General features: G+C 53.1%; 6 protein-coding genes across 6 annotated transcripts; 4 read left to right on the top strand and 2 right to left on the bottom strand.

The window, feature by feature from the left end:
* Positions 1–657: 657 nt before the first annotated feature.
* Positions 658–1,128, top strand: PG985_004664 (uncharacterized protein; the record flags this gene model as incomplete). The annotated part of the gene is made up of 1 exon (XM_066824433.1): positions 658–1,128. One exon carries the CDS (start codon positions 658–660, stop codon positions 1,126–1,128), a length of 471 nt encoding a protein of 156 aa, XP_066687593.1.
* A 1,007-nt stretch (positions 1,129–2,135) lies between these two features.
* PG985_004663 (GMC oxidoreductase) lies at positions 2,136–4,273 on the top strand (the record flags this gene model as incomplete). The annotated part of the gene is made up of 3 exons (XM_066824432.1): positions 2,136–2,316; positions 2,417–2,613; positions 2,681–4,273. 3 exons carry the CDS (start codon positions 2,136–2,138, stop codon positions 4,271–4,273), a joined length of 1,971 nt encoding a protein of 656 aa, XP_066687592.1.
* Positions 4,274–4,408: 135 nt separating this feature from the next.
* On the bottom strand, positions 4,409–5,536 carry PG985_004662 (uncharacterized protein; the record flags this gene model as incomplete). Its single annotated transcript, XM_066824431.1, has 1 exon — positions 4,409–5,536. The coding sequence occupies one exon, from the start codon at positions 5,534–5,536 to the stop codon at positions 4,409–4,411; it is 1,128 nt and encodes a 375-aa protein (XP_066687591.1).
* A 3,751-nt stretch (positions 5,537–9,287) lies between these two features.
* PG985_004661 (heterokaryon incompatibility protein) lies at positions 9,288–12,270 on the top strand (the record flags this gene model as incomplete). Its single annotated transcript, XM_066824430.1, has 2 exons — positions 9,288–9,492; positions 9,548–12,270. The coding sequence occupies 2 exons, from the start codon at positions 9,288–9,290 to the stop codon at positions 12,268–12,270; spliced, it is 2,928 nt and encodes a 975-aa protein (XP_066687590.1).
* Positions 12,271–12,981: 711 nt separating this feature from the next.
* On the top strand, positions 12,982–14,316 carry PG985_004660 (uncharacterized protein; the record flags this gene model as incomplete). Its single annotated transcript, XM_066824429.1, has 1 exon — positions 12,982–14,316. The coding sequence occupies one exon, from the start codon at positions 12,982–12,984 to the stop codon at positions 14,314–14,316; it is 1,335 nt and encodes a 444-aa protein (XP_066687589.1).
* Positions 14,317–15,619: 1,303 nt separating this feature from the next.
* PG985_004659 (uncharacterized protein) lies at positions 15,620–16,417 on the bottom strand (the record flags this gene model as incomplete). Its single annotated transcript, XM_066824428.1, has 1 exon — positions 15,620–16,417. One exon carries the CDS (start codon positions 16,415–16,417, stop codon positions 15,620–15,622), a length of 798 nt encoding a protein of 265 aa, XP_066687588.1.
* Positions 16,418–18,232: the final 1,815 nt, after the last annotated feature.

Genomic DNA, 18,232 nt, shown 5'->3' with positions numbered 1-18,232 from the left:
GCGCGAGGACATATCATTGTTCCGTTGGGTGCGTAGTGTTCAAACTGCAATCGTGCTTTGCAGTATCACCCCTGTCGCGTCATGAGTTCAACAGGAAGAATACGCCGTATAGCTGCAATAAGAAAATAGCCAAGGTCTAGGCGAATTAGATTGATCTCGTATCGGATCCGACGTGACATCTCGTTTACCGTACGGTGCGTTCCCCTGTCAGATCTGCGAGTTGAGACTTACGAGCTAGATATATTGCGGTTTTGATGTCAGCATCGCCTCGGGAAGATCTGCATCTCGTAAAGCCGCAGTCTTATGGTGCGGTGAGAGCTAAGGCAAGGCGGCCGATGTGATGGAGCACGTAAGCGTGGCGATCTTCATGTAATACGAGGTAACGGGAGAGTAAGCATCTTAACACTAGCGACGCGCAGCCAGTGGCTTGCATTTAGTGGCTGTTTACCGTTGGGGCACAAAATCATACCTGACATATATACTTGAGAATTGCGTGTTACGTTGCTTTGTGGCTGAAATGGCAGATATATAAACTGAAGAAGAGCCACTGCTGTCTTGGCTGATACCACAACGGCATCGACAGACAGACAAGAAAGAAAATCTTCATAAATTATCACCACCCATTAATTACACAACGCACCTTCCAAAACGACCAAGATGTTCACATCCATCATCGCAGTCCTCTCCGCCGCCGCCCTCGCCGCAGCAGCCCCAAGCTCCTCCCCCGCCCTCGCAGCGCGACAAGAGGCGCCGTTCGCCAAGTGGCCCGCCATCAACTTCTCCGGCGGCTGCGCGCCCAACGCCGGCGGCTGCATCGCCCTGTTCAACATCAGCGCCCCCGCGGGCTACGTCGCGCGCGCGCCCGCCTTCGCGGCGACGTGCCACCCGCTCGTCAACCAGAAGGGCGTCTGGCTGGACTGCGACGACCACATGGAGCCGGCCAGCCCCCGCTCGCACGTCGAGACCACGTGGGCCGACGGCTCGCGGGCCGGACTCATTCAGGTCTCCGTCGCGCACATCTGGACGGAGGCCTCGGGGCAGCGGAACAATGCTTCGGGGTCGGCGGAGATTAATGGGGGGATGGCGACGTTCGAGGTGCCGGTTACGATGTTGACGGCGGTTCTGTGATGTGGGGGGAGGGTAGAGGGAGAGACGGGAAGGGAGGCGGGATCCAGGCTGCTGGACGGAGTGTCGGCAGTGGTGTTGAGGGAGCTTTAGATTTGCTGGAGGCATGGAGTATAGGCTGATGTATGTAATTTGACTATATGCGGATTCCTTTATTCTCCGATTTTACATTGCTTGCAGGTAACCTCCTCTTTGTGAATCTTTGGTTTCTGCCAAGGATGCTTGGCTTGAGTTCAAGATGAAAAGAATTTTGTTGGATGCCTGTGTCAGCTTGGAAACTCCCTTTTCTTCCTGGCATCAAGTTTGAGAGAGGCAACTGGTGTCGCTACATGAGCTTGTATAGCCTTGGCTAATCGCATTGAACTACCATCAATCGAGCGGCTGAGGTCGAGGCCCAGATATCGGCGAAGAATTGTGGCAATATACAGCGCATCTAAAGTTTTCTCTCAGCCGGGACCAATGGGAGCCGGCTGAGCGAGAATAACGACCATGTCAGGGTTGCAATGCATCTGCTAGTGAGATATACTATCCCGACGTGGCCATGCCGAGCCAAGCGAGCCAATCGGAACCCACTGGCAAGGTGGGATACAGGTTCGCGCCGCATACACTTACGAAGGTCGCGTTGGATCATGCACGTTGGTGGACATTCGAGATATGGGTTGACCAACGGCGCATTATTTCTCCTTCCTAAAAGGCGCTTCTAGGCCTACCGGAACGAACATGTTGGTCATTTCATTGCTGACCGCGCATCACATGTATGCTGTGTAGCAAACATTTCGGCAAAATAGCCTGCGAGAGTCGGGACGTGCAGGTGGCAGGTGGAGTGGCAGGGGACCAAAAAAAAAGAAAAGAAAAGAAAAGAAAAGAGAAAGACGATTGCTTAGGCTGGTATATAAAGAGCAAATGCTGCTGCGCGGTGGTAGAACTGATGATAGATCTTGTTTATCGGGTGTACTGCTTTCTGGTCCTTTTCTATTGCATTCTTCTGCCTTAATAGTTGTTTGTCCAACATGGGTCGGGCCTTGAGTAATGGGCTACGCGGCTTGCTCGCATCGTGGCTACTGTCAGGTGTCACCACTGCAGTCATATCATCGGACAACGGAGATATCCAGGAGTCCTACGACTACATAGTGATTGGCGGCGGAACCTCCGGGCTCGTCGTCGCAAATCGACTATCTGAGGACCCAAATAGTACGTACTGAAATCCTCTAGCCCGTTTCACTGCTACGACGAGACTCAGGCATACACCCATCCTCGACTTGTTAAGATTTGTTACGCTAACAAAATACAGAGAGTGTGCTCGTGCTTGAGCATGGATATATCAATGACGGCCCGAACACCAAAATCCCTCGCGCTACAGCCAAGTTTCCGAATCTGGGGGTTGATTTCTGGAACGTGACCTCGGCGCCGGTCGAGCATCTTGGCAATTACCGACACCCTGTGCGGATGGCCGACGTGGTCGGGGGTGGCTCAGTCGTGAACGGAATGGTAAGAAGACAAAACGAAGACCTCTTTGCTCCCGCACCCGGACTTACCATACTGACTCCCTGGGTAGTTTGCGGACCGTGGCGCGAAAGCCGACTACGACGCCTGGGAGGAGCTCGGCAACAAAGGCTGGGGTTTTGATGGGCTCCTGCCCTACTTCCGGAAAAGCTCGACGCTGGGCCCGGTGTCTCCAGAGCATGTCCGCGAGTACGGCATCCAGACAGACCCTGCAGGCTATACCGACGGGCCGCTCCATGTCGGCTTCCCCAGCACCATGTTCCCGGACCTGAAGAATATGACGGCTGCCCTGAACGCGTACGGCGTGGCGACTCCTCCCAATCCCGCGACTGGGGGTGCCGTCGGTTTACTTTGGGCGCCCAACACCCTCGACACACGGACGGGTACGCGGTCTCATGCTCGCGCCGCCTACTACGACCCCATCGCCAAAGCCCGTCCCAACCTGCACCTAGTGACCGGCCACACCATGAACAAGATCCTACTCGACGACAAGCTGACCGCCACCGGCGTCAGCGTGTCCTCACGCTCGAACAGCAGCGTTAGTAGCAGCGGTGCCGCGTCGTTCGGAGTCCGCGCGACCAAGGAAGTCATCCTAGCCGCGGGCGCCATCTCGACGCCCAAGCTGCTGCAGCTGAGCGGCGTGGGCCCCCGCGCCGTGCTCGAGGCCGCCGGCGTGCCCCTGCGCCTCGACCTGCCCGCCGTCGGGGCAAACTTCCAGGACCACCCGCAGGTGTTCGGCGCGTGGAACTTGACGGGCGGGCTCGCCTTCCCGAACCCGGGCACGCTGGCCACCAACGCGAGCTACAACGCCAGCGCGTGGACCGAGTATGAGGCCCACGGCACCGGGCCCTACACCGTCGCCTTCAGCAACACGGCCGCGTTCCTGCCGCTGCGGAACTTTACTAGCGATGCTGCTTTTGCGGCTATCATGGACTCCGTTGCGGTTGGCGGCGAGAGACAGCGGGACGAGGAAGAGGCCTTGCCTGCCGTCTACCGGTCTTCCCCTGAACTCTTGGCGGGCTTCCGCGCTCAACGGGAGATCCTGCGGCGGCACCTTGGGGGTCTTGATGCCGCCGCCATCGAGTTCCCCTTTACGGCGGCCGGGTTCGGTACCAGTGGATTAAACAAGCCATTGTCCCGCGGGACTGTCACCTTGGCCCCATCATCTTCCGGTAGTTTAACAAGCACGGCCGAATCAGCCCCCGTCGTACAATACCAAGCCTTCGCCCACCCCGCGGACCGCGCCGTCGTCGTGGCCGCCCTGCGCTGGCTACGAGACCTGTACCGCACCTCGTCGCTCCTGGCCAACTACGGCGCCGTGGAGATCAGCCCGGGCGGGCCCGCGACGCAGACCGACGAGGAGCTCTGGGACGCCCTGGTGGCGGGCGGGCTGATCAAGCCGTCCAACTCGCATCCGAGCGGCACCTGCGCCATGATGCCGGCGGAGCTGGGCGGCTGCGTCGGGGCCGACCTACTCGTGCACGGGGTGCGGCGGCTCGCGGTCGTCGACGCTTCCGTCATGCCGCTCATCCCGGGCACGCATCTGCAGTCGACTGTGTACGCCGTCGCGGAGAAGGCGGCGGATATTATTAAGGATAGACACGGGGGAGACTTCGTAAGCCAGGTCAGTAATGTAGCTGCGTGACCCCTTGGGGACTAGTTTGGACAAGCTGTGGGGGCAATGCAGTAGGAAGGAAATGGGAATTCTATAATGGATACTACTGGGATTTTGTCACTCTACTACTACTATGACGGGCGTCCAAGGAAACGTATGGCAACTCTACAAAGACTTGAAGTTGATGTTGCAGTCGCCACCCCCATGGAACTCCGCAAAAAATCTCTGAGTGTAGTTCTCGCCCTGCTGCGACTTAGCCTTGTTTGCCTTCTGTCGAGCCCTTCTGGCCGCCGCCTTCGAGATCCGGTTCCCGGGCTTGGCGCCGGGCTGCAAGGCCTTGTTGTTGTCGTTGGTCCCGGCCTTGGCCGTGCCCTTCTTCTTACGCTGCTTCTTCTCCTTGGGCGCAAAGGGGCGGGGTATGTTGGTCTCGTTGGCCACCCAGAGGTCAAAGACCCGGCCTCCGGGGACGACCATCGGGCGCTCCTCAGCAGGCAGGTCCAGTATGCCCATGGCGCCACTGATGACTCTGTTGTTGTTCGCGTTGACATGGAGAAGGGCGACGTAGATGTTGCCATAGACCTGACAGGTCTTCTCGTCGGCGCCGAAGCAGACCCCGACGGACCACTGGGCCGTCGCCGGATCGTTGCTGCCCAGGATGCCGGGCCCGATATTGGGCGTCGGGTTCACGGGCGCGCGAATGACCCAGACGTATTCGAAGCCCCAAAACGCAGCCAACCCGGCGACCATGGCCTCGATCGGGTCGCCCGCCTCGTGGTCGTCCGTGTTGTTGTTGCTGTCCTGGGGATATTTGCAGACCCAATTCAGGCGAACCGTCTTCGTCTCAACCGTCTTCTTCTCAACCATCTCGTTCTCAACCGTCTCGTTCTCGTCATTCTCCAGCGAGACCTCTCGCGAGATCTCTCGCCAGCTACTGCTTCTCTTCTGGCCGTAGAACGGGATATATGGGATACCCTCAGGTAATTTTACCTTGCTATTTTCAAAGCCCCACTGCTCCCTCGGAACTTCCTTGGAAGCTTCAGTAGTGTCCGAAGTATCGGCCGTTTCTCCCGAGGCGGTTTCGGCTTCCTCATCAGACTTCTTTGGGGAACCCGGGGCCGTCTCGGGGGTGGGAGCTGGGGCTGTCTCGGGGTGGGGAGTCGGGCCTTTCTCAAGGAGGGGAAGCGGAGGTGGCGGGATGGGAGAAGTCGGGGCTGTTACGGGGGATTCAGCCGCGGACGTCTTGGAAGAACCAGTCGTTGACTGCTGCTTGGTGGGCGAAGCTGAGGCAGACATGTTCGCGTTGCTGTGGTGAGATTGAAGTTGTATGTGAAATGTGTTCGAGGTCTTGTCTTGAGCTGAGATTGCGGTTAGAAGAATGAGTGCGTACATGTTCCTTTATATGTACCTGGCTGAAATGACCCGCCCCCTTAAAACCTCTACAAACAACCCCAAAGAATAACAAGAAGATTGTTCACACACAATAGTTTAGTTTCTCTTGTAGCGCAGAGGCCCACCGGAGGCGTGGCTTTGTCTCCCTTTTCTATCCTTGTTGCATCCCTGCCTAGGTATGAATATGCTCTTAGGAACAAAGGAGGCATTTTTGCCCGAGTTCGCTTGCTGATACGGAGCGGCTTTGTTCTGATCCCGCTTCATATGTGTCACCTTTTGCTACCTTCCGTTCAACGGACCCCCGACGCCGCGGGTCCTCCTGCATGAAGAGCTGAGCACTGGTGGGCAGACCATAGCTGCGATAGCACCAGGTGTCGCGGTAATGGAACGCGGACCATTCGATGTCACTCAAGTTCTCCAGAGCGTTGAATACGAGCAACCCGCTGTTCGCTTTGTCATACGACCATTCGTCTGCCAGCATATCGTTTCTTTACTTCTACTTTTCGAGCTATCTAACCACAGAAAGGATGAACAAGTACCTAGTATATAGGGTTATGCATCTTGCCTGTGGAAAAGGGGTGGAGAGCCTTTGTGTACCTAAGGTACGTATTATTACACTCGGAACTGGATGAGCCGGAGATCCAGAGCTCTGCCATGCTGTGTAGCGCCCCAAGCTCAATAGGCGGCATTCGGGCTTTCGTACAATTCCCTGTCGTACTCTCGGCCAACATCTAGCCAGTCCACCTCTTCCGTGCGCCAGGTGAGCCATGCATCCGCCTTTACCCCTTCTGGTGCGTGCAGGAGCCCTACTGCTATGCACGAAACAGCCTTTGTGGCTGAAGCGTCTGGCTTATCGTACGCGAAGCAAACAGTGGCCCCGCATGTGCCGCAGAGCCCACGAGTTTTCCCCGGCGAGGACGAGTAGTTAGCAGCTTTGCGCTTTTCCACGGGTCGCATACTGGGTGAAGACGTGCTGGGTCAGGATGAAGACATCCTCATCCTTTGGAAAAAAAGCGGTAGATATGTACCATTGATCGCCACCTGTGTCGAAGACGCCCATGTGAGCCCCGCAGGTCTTACAAAAATGAACGTTGTCGTTGGTTCCTTGTTTGTAGAGAGAGAGTTGTGGATTCATCGAGATTGGAGGGGAGCACAAACTGCGGATGGACTCGGCGAGGAAGGCAGGCATTCGTGGAATACAACCAGCCGTAGGTTGCGCCCCTTTTCTTTCACTAGCTCCCGCCAAGCTTTACATTTGTAGTAGACCATGTCACGTGGATATGTTGACGCTGGAATCCCCTGCACGTATATCTATCCTATTTGTAACTTACTATGATATTGAACTGGTCTGTCTGAATTAGACTTGGTGTCCAGATAGCATTAATGACGAGCTGTAGCCGCTAAACATCAGGGAGAAGTCTTGGATCCCTCTTCCCATTGGCCCCAACGCATGTATACCTCTCGTTATTCGAATCACCAGGCATTTCCTTGGGGGGGGAAGTCTGTTTCAAGACTGTGTGCCTCATTGGAAAAGCAGTCGCTGCAAATATCAAAGTTTGATGAGAAACAAGAAGCAAAGTGATAATTAGTGGCCGTTTCCGACGTATATCCAGTCAGATATCCGTTATCTTGGTTATAAAGAGGTCGAAGGAGACGATATATCCCAAGCGTGCTATGGAGGTAATGCGAGCCCTGTATATTGTAAAGGTTCGAATCGAAATCGGGTTTACAGAATGCGAACAGAGTTAACAATGCCGATTGCGAGCCTATACACGTATACAGGAATGCCAGGAAGTGGGTGCTCATGGAAGGAGCAAAACTCTCGAAGATTATGGGTTAATTAATTGCTAGCATTTGTCCATCTACATATTTTGGCCAATCAGTGATTTTGATTATGAGCATGCACTCCACCAAAGATGCCGGAGGCGTCGCTTGAGCAAATTTCTACTATTGCGGTGTTGTATGCACACACATAGCTGACAGGGCGATAGTGGGTGATGTGGTCTCGAACGACTATCAAGTATACTGTCTACAGTTCAGCCGAGTGATGCCTAAATGGTTGGGGGCGGCAGTTGACCGTGGGTTGTATCTGATGATAAGCCACCATGGTAAAAAGGTGTACTAGCTGTCAGCCTCCGCGCTTCGTCGATGCTACCCCTAAAAACTGATATACTGATTGCAGGGCTATGGGTAACACAATGAGGATGTTAATGCAATGTAAGCAGAACATCTTATTTCTATTTATAACCATTCGCGACTTACATTCGTCGTTGATGAGAGAGTCGGCACTTAGCCTTACGCTCGCGTTGTTTGACACTGTAGCAGATGCTCTGCGTCTCCGGTTTCTCCTTTGACTATGCCCCATAATCTACTTTGCTAATGGACAATGTCGGAATCATAGGCGGAGTCTTCACAGAACCCAAGATTGACAGGAAATATCTTGGGTGGGAGCCGACCGTTGCGGCCACGAACTTGGGTCGCAATCCGTAGGGCTGCTGGCTTGACACTTTCCGGTACGTACCACTGCAGCATGGGTGCCAGACTCAAGGTGGAGATCCTCCAACAAAAGCAGGCTTCATACGGATACGTGATGCTGAGAAACGCTGCGCATCGCCTCTGATCTTGCAGTTTTGTGCGTCAGCCAAGCTCCAAAGCTGGGGTCCGTCCGGCAGTTGCTTCCAGCTTGGGGGCCAGTAGGTTTGTCAACAATGGCGCATTCGAAAATTCGCTGGCTACGATCTCAGATGTACATTTTCTAGGCCATTGCTAAAATTAGAATGTCGCATTATTTACAGTACTTCAAATCGTAAAGTGTTCACAGTTAGCTGTCAATTGGCATGGACACTAGAAGCTAAGTACTTACGGCAGGTCCCGTGGCAGGCCTCTAGGTAGCTTTGGCGGTCGTTAGAGCTCAGCCCCCCTGCCCCGCGTGCGGCGTAGACTCTTCTTCCTCAGAAGTAAGTGCCTAACCTAGGTTACGTGTTTATTCTTCGTTTCCTCGCCCAACCCCATCGTATATTAGCGAACAACTTCATATTGGACGGATGAAATACAATCTAAAGATAATACTATCAATTACCCCTAAGCATGGTTGTCGGCTCTTACTTTCAATTAGGTGTTTGCCACCAATCGTTCTGCGCTTGATGGATCACGCAGTTATCGCGTAGCCTAAGGACACTCCATGCGCGTCTCACTTGAACTTTTCGCATCGGGGGCGCACATCCCAACACCGCCAGAGACTGTTTGAGACTCGTGGAAGGTAACAGAGAATCAGTGGGCTGTCCCCTGCGAGCATTCAATGGCATTGCCCCCAAAATTCGACAGCGCGGTGGTGTCAAAGACAGAAGACGCAGCACGACACTAATGCAAGCAAATGCACCCCAAGGGACTTCTATGGATGGCGTAATACCTGGACACAGTTCATTGGCTTGCTAACACCATTTGGAGGCAGTGTAATGCAACCCAGCCAGAGCCTTACAGCCATGAGGCCGGTCAATAAGTCTCTCTAGCATCCGCACCAGCAGATGACTTTGACATATGAAACGGGCCACATATATGTATACGCCTGTTGATCTGTTTCAATTAATAATCATTGGGTCAACTGTAGATGACCTCTCGTTCTCTGATCTAGCAAACCGCCAGACATCGCATCACCATGCTTCATTGGCACCTGGGCACTTGCTCCCGGCCCAATGTTCGCGCACAGAAAGACAACTTGGCTTGCCAGGCCTGCGGAGAATCAATATCACACCAGTCGCCCTTGCCTGATCATAGAAACTTCCGAATATTGTCGCAGGAACCGGTAGATCGAACTTGTCTCGATCTGAGCTGGCCAGCAAATGTTAAATACACCCAGGAGTGTATTTTGCGGGAATGGCGGGCCGGATCTAACAGGATCCTTGGCGAAACACTTAGGCAGGCCGTCCAAACTAATCTCGGAAAGCGGGCGCCTCGAGAACCTCTCCCGATATGGCTTCCCGCCCTTGCCATCTCGGCAGCACATCCGAGTCCTGCTGTCGCCTGCACGAAGATGGGGCCACCCACTCCACGGGTTTCTACAGATCCAGGATCTTAATGGTCGGCCTCATTACGAAGCTTTATCATACACTTGGTCGGACGAGTCAGGAGATGCCAGTTTGAGCAGGCGTATGTATATCGGGCCTGCTTGGGACGTCGTGCCTATCACAAGAAGCTGCTCGCGAGCTCTACGGCGCTTGCGGCTTGAAGACATCATTAGGCCCATCTGGGTTGATGCTGTGTGTATCAACCAGCTCAACAACTCGGAGAAATCCATCCAGATCGCACTGATGCGAAGGATATACACCAAGTCTATACGTTGTGTTGTTGATCTAGGCGAGCCGACAACAGGAAGCGATCAAGCGCTTGATCGCGTCAATGGGATAGCCGGAAAGGATGATCATGGTCCTGTGTCAGGGCAGCCCCTTGATCATGGAGATGCACTTAACAATCTTTTTCATCGACCCTATTTCCGACGGATCTGGATCATCCAAGAAATCACTTCTGCTCCACAGGTTGAAGTTACATGCGGATCTCGTTCAACAGACCTGCGTCTCTTGAAACATACTTCTTCGGTGAAACCTGCCTGGATGGACAGTTTCGAGACGCAAATTGAGACTTTCCAGTCTGAAAGCCGGTATGAAGGTCCGGAAGGTCTCCTACGCCTCTTGGTCGACACCAAAGAGTCTGAGTCGTCAGATCCTCGCGATAAGATATTTGCTCTACTAGGTTTGGTGAGGGACTATCAAACACACGGTGCATTGATGGCAGATTATGATCTTACATATGCTCAGATTTGCACGGGCTTGGCCACATATTACCTTCAACATCCCAGCTTTCACTATATCATTTGTCTACGAGGCACCCGGTTGTCAACTTTACCCAGCTGGGTTCCAAACTGGGGGAGCCTGCAGGAGAACGATTGGGAACAATTCCGCAACCTCCAAACTCAGAACGAGCCTCTTATTCGAGTTGATCAGTGGGAGGACGTCCTGAAAGATGTGAATGTTCTTCACTTGGGCGACAGCTTGGGTATTGTGAGACTACAGGGGCACAATTCACCAATACTTTCACCTTCAGCGCAGCTATACGCCCCAAAGGTCCATGGAACTACCGGCGCGTTGATCCATGAAGTTGCTATTGTGTTCAAATATGGATATCACCTGTTTCGAAAAACCACGTGGAATATCTGCACGATCCCCATCTACAGCGAAGAGAATGGCGACTCGTTGAAAATGGTCGTCACAACCCCTGAGCCTGTGGATGCCGAGAACGATACGGTGGCGGTCCTGCTGAGGCAGCAAAAGTTCTTCCATTTGAGAAAGGGGGAAGTAGATGGCACTTATCGCATCGTAGGGGATGCTATGCTCGTTCTATACGAGTATAGTCAGGGGTCAATGGCATCCTCTGAGCTTCCACGAGACCTCAAATACTGGCAAGGTCCATTGACGACAATTTGTTTGTACGACGACCACATATCACAATGGTGCAAGTCGTCTATCGGCACCCGTGAGCTCTGGGAGCTATATGTTGATCCTTCTGGAAGCAAGGGCATAACGTTGGTGTCTGCTAGACGACGGCAATACGCAAACAGCTCCGCCTACCTAATTTGTTACCGAGCGATGAACCTGGAGGAAGTTCATAACCAGTACCTCGCCCTTTCGGGGAGATACGGTGGTCCATATCGCATCATGCGCGAGTGGGTTCAAAATCGTGGATTCTTGAAAGACGATGACGGCTCGGTGGCACAGCTCATCGAATGTGTCTTATATTGGCGCCAAAAGAAAGCATGGGGCGATTTGAACGAGCCCTCTCGGCCCAACGTCTCCCCCGCAATGATATCAACACACCGGAACGCATGGATTATTGCCAATACCATCCGACAGCGATGGCTTGGCGTCGAAAGCATCTTAGCCGACAAGCAGTATCCGCCTTTGGAGCCAGACAAGCCTACCCGAGGAAACCCAGTCATCGGCGACTCTTCCCATTTACATGCCGATAGATCTATCGACATGATCCTTGCTCTTTGGGAGGACTTAACCGATAATCTGATATGCCGGCTGAATGCTATTGCGGATATCGCTGGTTTAGCGTCGTCCCTCTTCGAGGCCGAATCCCCTCCACCAAATAATAAGACTTGTAAGGGACAGTTTCTGGATGGATTGTTTGGCCAGATTACAGGCCGACTGGGGGAGTTTTACAAACCAGCAAAGTCACGCCACAAAAGATCCAGTCGTGCTGGGGGAAACCGATCGAGACCGAAGAGTTCGCCCTTGGAAACACCCTCCCCGTTGAGCTTCAACAGTGTCCTTGATTCCGCCACACCGAGCAGTCGCAATTCTTCACCAAGGTGTAGCATGGATCAGAGCAATCCATGCTTTGCCTGTGTTGATTTGCAGGACACGAAGGGCGCCGTGGAATGGCAAGCGCACTGGAAGGTTCCCAAATCAAGGGCCTCTCTGAAAGCTGCAATGAAGACTTTGCATATTCAGCACTACGGGGATAGAAGACGCCGGGCAGTTGCTAATGAGCCTCTGTTGCGGAAAAGATGTCTAAAGTTGGGCATGCTGACAGATCTGGCCGCCCGTTCGCTCAACATGGAGACTGTTGCTATCTTGTAGTATGGCTGGTGTTTGGGACAGTCTTCTGGTCTGAAGAAGGAGTATAGAATCAACATTGAGTGTGAATTTAGGTCAATATGGTTGCCAAAGTGAGGAGGCAAGCAACAAGGGCCCCATAATACGTTTCTTATGCTAGTTCGATGATGCACCTTTCTTATATATAGTTGAGATAGTCTTACTATTAAGCTTTATCCGTTCTTGTTAATAGAGTTGCTCGCTATGTAAAACCCTGAGCATATAGTACTTACTAGATACAGATCGCTACCTAAGGTATAGAAACAGTTAAAAGCATATCCCAGTTAGACAATTCAAGGAGCCAACTCTGAAATACCCTCCTCCCTTTCCCCCTTACTTTTGTTATCTTCTTTTCCCCCGTTTCTTGCCTTTTATTTTATTTCTATCTTTTCTTCTCCCCCACTTTCCTTTTGTCGTAAAAAGTCGCCCTGACAGGGCAACACGTGGAGCAGGGGACGACGCTTACTACGCCGGAGAAGTTTGCTCAAAACTGGGGCTTGGCGTAAGCATGCCTCAGAGGACCATCGATAGGCTGGTATACGACGGCTGCCTCAATGCAATACCAATGTTGCCTTGGCAGCTGACACAAAACCACATAGTAAGCCTTCAATCGTTTGAAATTTCCACGTTTTCGCGCCCAAGGCTTTGCGACTGCGTTACTATTGTCGGTTATCAATCATTGGGACCATCGCCAATATGTCCCGGTCTGACTCTCGTTATTTCTTCTTCCCGCTCACTTATCAAAGCCAGGACATTTCGTTCACGAAATGGGTGACCCTCCTAACGCTGGCGTTGGCACCCTTGATCGCCCATATTCTTGCCGGCACGCCGCGCGCCTCCTACTTGTCCAATCGCCGTCCGAAATGGCATGATCAGTTCGTCCACTTCAATCCCACGTCGATCTTGTGGCGCTACGCAGCTATCGCGGATCGGCGGATCCGCGCTCGGGCTTGGGGCCGAGCTGACATAGCGGCCGCCAATGCCATCTTTTGGACTGCGGAGGGCTGGGACGGATCCGAGGCCATGGTGGACCGGAGCTTGCTTTACTGCGTCCACATACCGGACCATGCGCGGATCGCCGTCTTTTCCGGCGAGATGATCAAAACCCTGGTCGTGACGCTCCAGGGAGTCCAGACCATCTTCGCCCTGACAAGCTCCCTCGCCAGCGGGTCCCAAAACGAGACATTTGACCGCAGCATGGCGGTGGACTTTGTCTTTTCCCCGTTGGCGTTCATCGGGCTGCTTAGGGTGTTCTGTGCGCTTTGGCTTACCGACGACTTCAATTACACCACCAAACATCCCGCCCACCATTCAGCCGAGCTCCTGCAGATTGGCCCCGGTGGCGAGTCTACCCGCAGGAACTCGATGGACAGCCTCATAGACTCCCCCAGCGACCTGCCCCTCTCAGGTCATCGCTACCGGTCCACGTCGTTGTGGTACAGCCGAGCGTTCCGGGCCTTCTATCTGCTGCTGCTCCTTGTCATGCTCGCGGCGGCCTTGATGTTCCTGATCGGCTTCAGTCCGGGACAGGCGATGTACGCCACCGTCGGCTTCACGGCCACTTCGTTCTCGGTCCTCCTGTTCTATATCGTCCTGCTGGCCGCCACCAGCGGGATCTGCGGCTTTTACTTCGCTGCCGGTTCGGCAAGTACGGTGATCCCCTGCATCACCGCGCCCTGGTACAAGGTGTACACAGCGGCCATCATGGCCCTGGGCCTGGTCACGCTCGTCATCTCGTGCCTCGAAACCCGCGAGACGGCGTGCGGGAGGTTCACGAGCCAGCCCGGCCTGAACGGCGATTACAGTTCCTGCACTACGTTGTCTCAGACCACCGTAGCCCTCGGCCGCGGCGGCTCCAAGGCGTTCGGCGTCGCTACCACGAACACATGGGACTTGGGCGAGAATAAAAGTTTACAGTTGGGGGAGTTCCTGGTTTACAACGTGACGGGGACCTGTTTTGTGAAGAACAATCTTACTCATCTGCAGAAGGTGGCGACGGTTGAGACGATCATCCTCGACGCTGGAGAATAGCTGGATGCGTGAGATCTATAGACGGTAATATTGTGGACGCGTTCTGTTGTTCCCATTCGTTTCACGACGGTGGATCCGATCAAAAGTCAAAGGCTGGAAGCTGGTGGCGTTATGGTAATGGGAAAGCTTGCTGCAAACCCAAGGGGGGGAAATAGAATAAAGGGGGGCGGTGTCCCTGTTCCCAGGATAGATTCTATAGCAGGCCACTGGCTGGTCCAGTTTCACACACACGGTATCAATAAGGTCGGAATTGAAGCTAATGTTAGTAATGCCTTGATCAGGTGCAACGTTCAAACGGCATGATTTCTGGAGGCAAACCCGAAATCTTTGCATCTTGGCGAGTATAGATCTATCCAATTAGGAGCCCCTTGGGAGAGGGTTAGCGTTGTATCCAACTTGAAGGACTGATTGTTCTGAGGGGAAACTAACATAGAGGAGGGGCTGAATATATTACCCCTATTTCAACTGACACCCACCTTGTCATCACGTACACCGAAAACATTAGTGATAAGCCACAGGAAAACATCGAAGTAGAATCTCACCGTCTTTCTTAGCGACGTAAGGGACTGATCCATTAGCAATACCCTTGGAAACATTGCTAAGGGTCACACCAGTCGCTACGTGCGTGGGGAGTCTTTCGTCGACAGCTTCAGCTACTTCACCTCGGGCGGTACGATGGCGAGGGCCAAGGCCTTTGTCTTCTACGGGGCACTCATCTGCTACCTCTTAACGATGTGCATGGCCATTTCTCGCCCAGTCATTACCGTCTCAGCGGCGGCAATTAGTTTCTAGCCGACAAGCGCGCCAGTGTGAGCTTGTGTCACATAATAGTTGAGAATCTTTATCTTGATGGTAAGGCTGCCTCACCAACAACGGTTGGCCGTGCTAAACTACAGACCAGGTGGCTCTAGAAGAATTGTTTCCGAGGGCTACCGTCAGAAACCAAATGAAGCCAAATCCATCGAGTCCTATCGTTGGACTGTGGGTGTCGTATCAAGGACGACGGGAAGACTAATAGGATCGTTGTCCTACTCACCCAAGCACTTACACGTATCAAGCTCCTGCTATACCAAGTACGACGAAGTTAAGAAATTGTTTCACTTATTTTTTATCACATTCTCCAAGCAACGAAATTCGAACAAAATGTATATATAGTATAATCATTCTATCAGGGTACATTAGAGTATAGATGGTTTGCCTTTGAACTACCATCTAACAAGTCTTGTCCCTTACTTGCTCTTGTGGCCTTTCCTGTTATGGGTGCATGCTAACCCTTCGAAGTCCCAGGCCTTGCCGGGCCTCTCTACTTGGGCTGTCGCCTGGGCGGGCCGTACGCGCGCCGTTGAGAGTTCCGCCCGGCCTGTCCGTCAGACTGTGACCCTTCAGAGCCACTGGAAAAGCTGTTGCGCTTGTGCGAGGTCTCGGCTTCTTGTTGGGGCGCTGCCTCCTCGACCTCCTCCGCCCAATCGATCATCGGCGACGGGGCTTCGCTGGGACCGGCAGGTGACGAAGGGAGGGTGTCGTCTTGCGCCTCCCCCATCTCGGCGTTCATCTGCGCCAGCTTACGTGCCGTCTCGGCCTTGAACTCCGCCTCCTCCTTGTCCCGCGCCCGCCTCTCGCGGTCCTTCTGATCTCTTCTCCATTCGTCCGCCTCCCGCTGCCTTCGCATGCACCAGTAGAACTCCACGAGCTTCTCGCCCTTCAGCCTGCTGGGGTAGTGGTCTTGCAGCCTCCTGTTGGCCTCGTTCCACTCCCCCTTGTTGAAGCCCTTGTAGGGGCGGATGCCGCTCCAGCTGCCGGCGATGCACTGGGACAGGTCCACGGGGTATCCGATGCTCCGGAGGACCTCGTAGGATACGCATGACTCGAACGTCCATTGCAGACTCCGCGGTGCGGCCGTTGGGGGTGGCGGCATCCGGGCACGAATTCGGGGCGGTGCGGCGTAGTATGGCGCCACGGGGGCGGCGTAGGGGCCGTTGTAGCCGTTCGGCGCGTAGTTATGGATTTGGTGAGGAGCTTGGTCTGGATATTGTTGCTCCTCTTCTCGGTCCATGGGGGCCAGAGAGGATGTGTCAACCTCCAGAGAGTTACCGGTAGTCATTTTAGTGGCTGTATAGGCTCTGCCGAGAGTATGCTTGTTTTCGGTGTCGGGTATGGGCCAGAGAAGGGATAGTCGGTAGTAATGCTGCCTTGGCTAACGAGTGGCTCGACAGAATGTGGGCTTGGTAGAGTATGTGCCGGGTATGATATGTTCAATAACAGATTATCGTGAGCTGCCGGATACTTGGAACCAACTGATCGTTATATAAGTGTTCTTGGGCGTTTCTCCGGTGCATCTTCCTGATGGTGGGTGCTTCTCTGTATCTCCGGAACGTACATAGACTTTGAGGCCGGAGATGACTTGACAGAGAAAATGTCCATTGACGCCGTTGGGCCTCCAGCTAGCACCATGTTAAATTCGTGGGTAAGTGTGCAATCTCTGGGGTAGTGGCTTATCTGCTACAAGATGTGGAATAACCATAGTAAGTATGAAGTTTAGGAAACGTTGTTTTGTAGGAGGGCGACTCGTTGGCGTAATCAGGTCAAACAGTGACTACTCTGTCTGCGTGAGTAGCACATGATTTGTGAATGAAATGCAACATGAACTATTTGTGAAGCAGTGGGCTACTAAAAGAAAATGATGCCGTCTCTCATCGGCTGGGGCTACTACAGCACTTCTTCTTCAGGGTGCGATGGAACTCCGTGAAAAGTGTATTCTCCATTGCAAATAGGTAAGCTTAACCAATCTATTTTTATTGTCAATAAAGCAAACAATAGCAACAATTTTAGGATATAGTCATACTATAATTACATCTTCCACATCTCGGATCTAAGTATTGTACTATAAATGGGCGTACATTGTTGAACCGATACGAAGTGATAAGGCTATTCGGGATGCCTGTTGATCCATTTCTCAATGCGAGCTTGAATGGCTGCAAGTTGTGTTGGTAGAAAATGCCCTATGGGCAATGATGGACCAGGAGTTATACTTTCTGATTGGGTGCCGATTGATTATATGTAGGAGGAGACTTCAAAACTACCTTGTTCCTTTTTGCAATTGAGCGGTAGGTTAAACATTTCAAGTTCTTTTCCCATGGGTAAGCTCTCCTTAATCTGATGCTACGAGCTGCACATGTGTCGATGCGACTGCAATCGTATCACACACGAAGTTGGCCTTGTCGCAATTGAAGTCTGACTTCGCGGCTATCCCGCCGTCTGTATTCTTCTTTGTCTGCGAATGACTAATAACTCTGAAGCTGTCTCCGGTTGCGGACCGCCGAAACTGATTCCCCAAGCCCCCCTCCATCAATCCATTGAGATTGAGTGCGTACCGGGTTGTCAATGGTGGGGTAACGAGGATTATTTACATGGGGCACGTGACTTCGTGTTTGGGTCGATTTGAGGCATCTTTGGGCCCAAACAGCGCGCACTCTCGACAGGGTTCTTTTGCTTTTTTGTGCTCCCGCGACCTGCCGCGCACCGTTGTGGGCGGTCTTGACAGGGCCAGTAGGTTACTTAAGCTATGGGTCCTGCCCCCCCCGCCGCGTCGATTTTCGATGATCGTAGTTCCCCGTACTTGCTTCCTTTTCTCTTTACGTTACGGAACGGACCTTAATGTTATACAGGAGTGGCTTGCAAGCAGCGTTTGTACGCGCGGTCGGCAATCAACATCTTCGTCATTTGAAACAGGAATTCGCAATTTCTTGTCGAACCGAACAAGTCACTTGTCAGTGGGAGAGATGTTTGGTCATCATCTGACTTGTCCCCAATGCCCCGAAAAACTGGGCAATGGACGTCTGTAGAGCGCTATGGCCAATGGATTAGTGGATTTGGGGGGAGAAGTACCCTCGGCCCCAGCGCACTGGCGTTTAAACAG

This window comes from Apiospora marii (assembly GCF_038362585.1).
Source record: "Apiospora marii strain CBS 49790 chromosome Unknown utg000003l_segment0_segment0, whole genome shotgun sequence".
NCBI lineage: Eukaryota > Fungi > Ascomycota > Sordariomycetes > Amphisphaeriales > Apiosporaceae > Apiospora > Apiospora marii.
The sequence above is the reverse complement of the archived record's forward strand: the minus strand, read 5'-3'. Positions and strand labels throughout refer to the sequence as shown.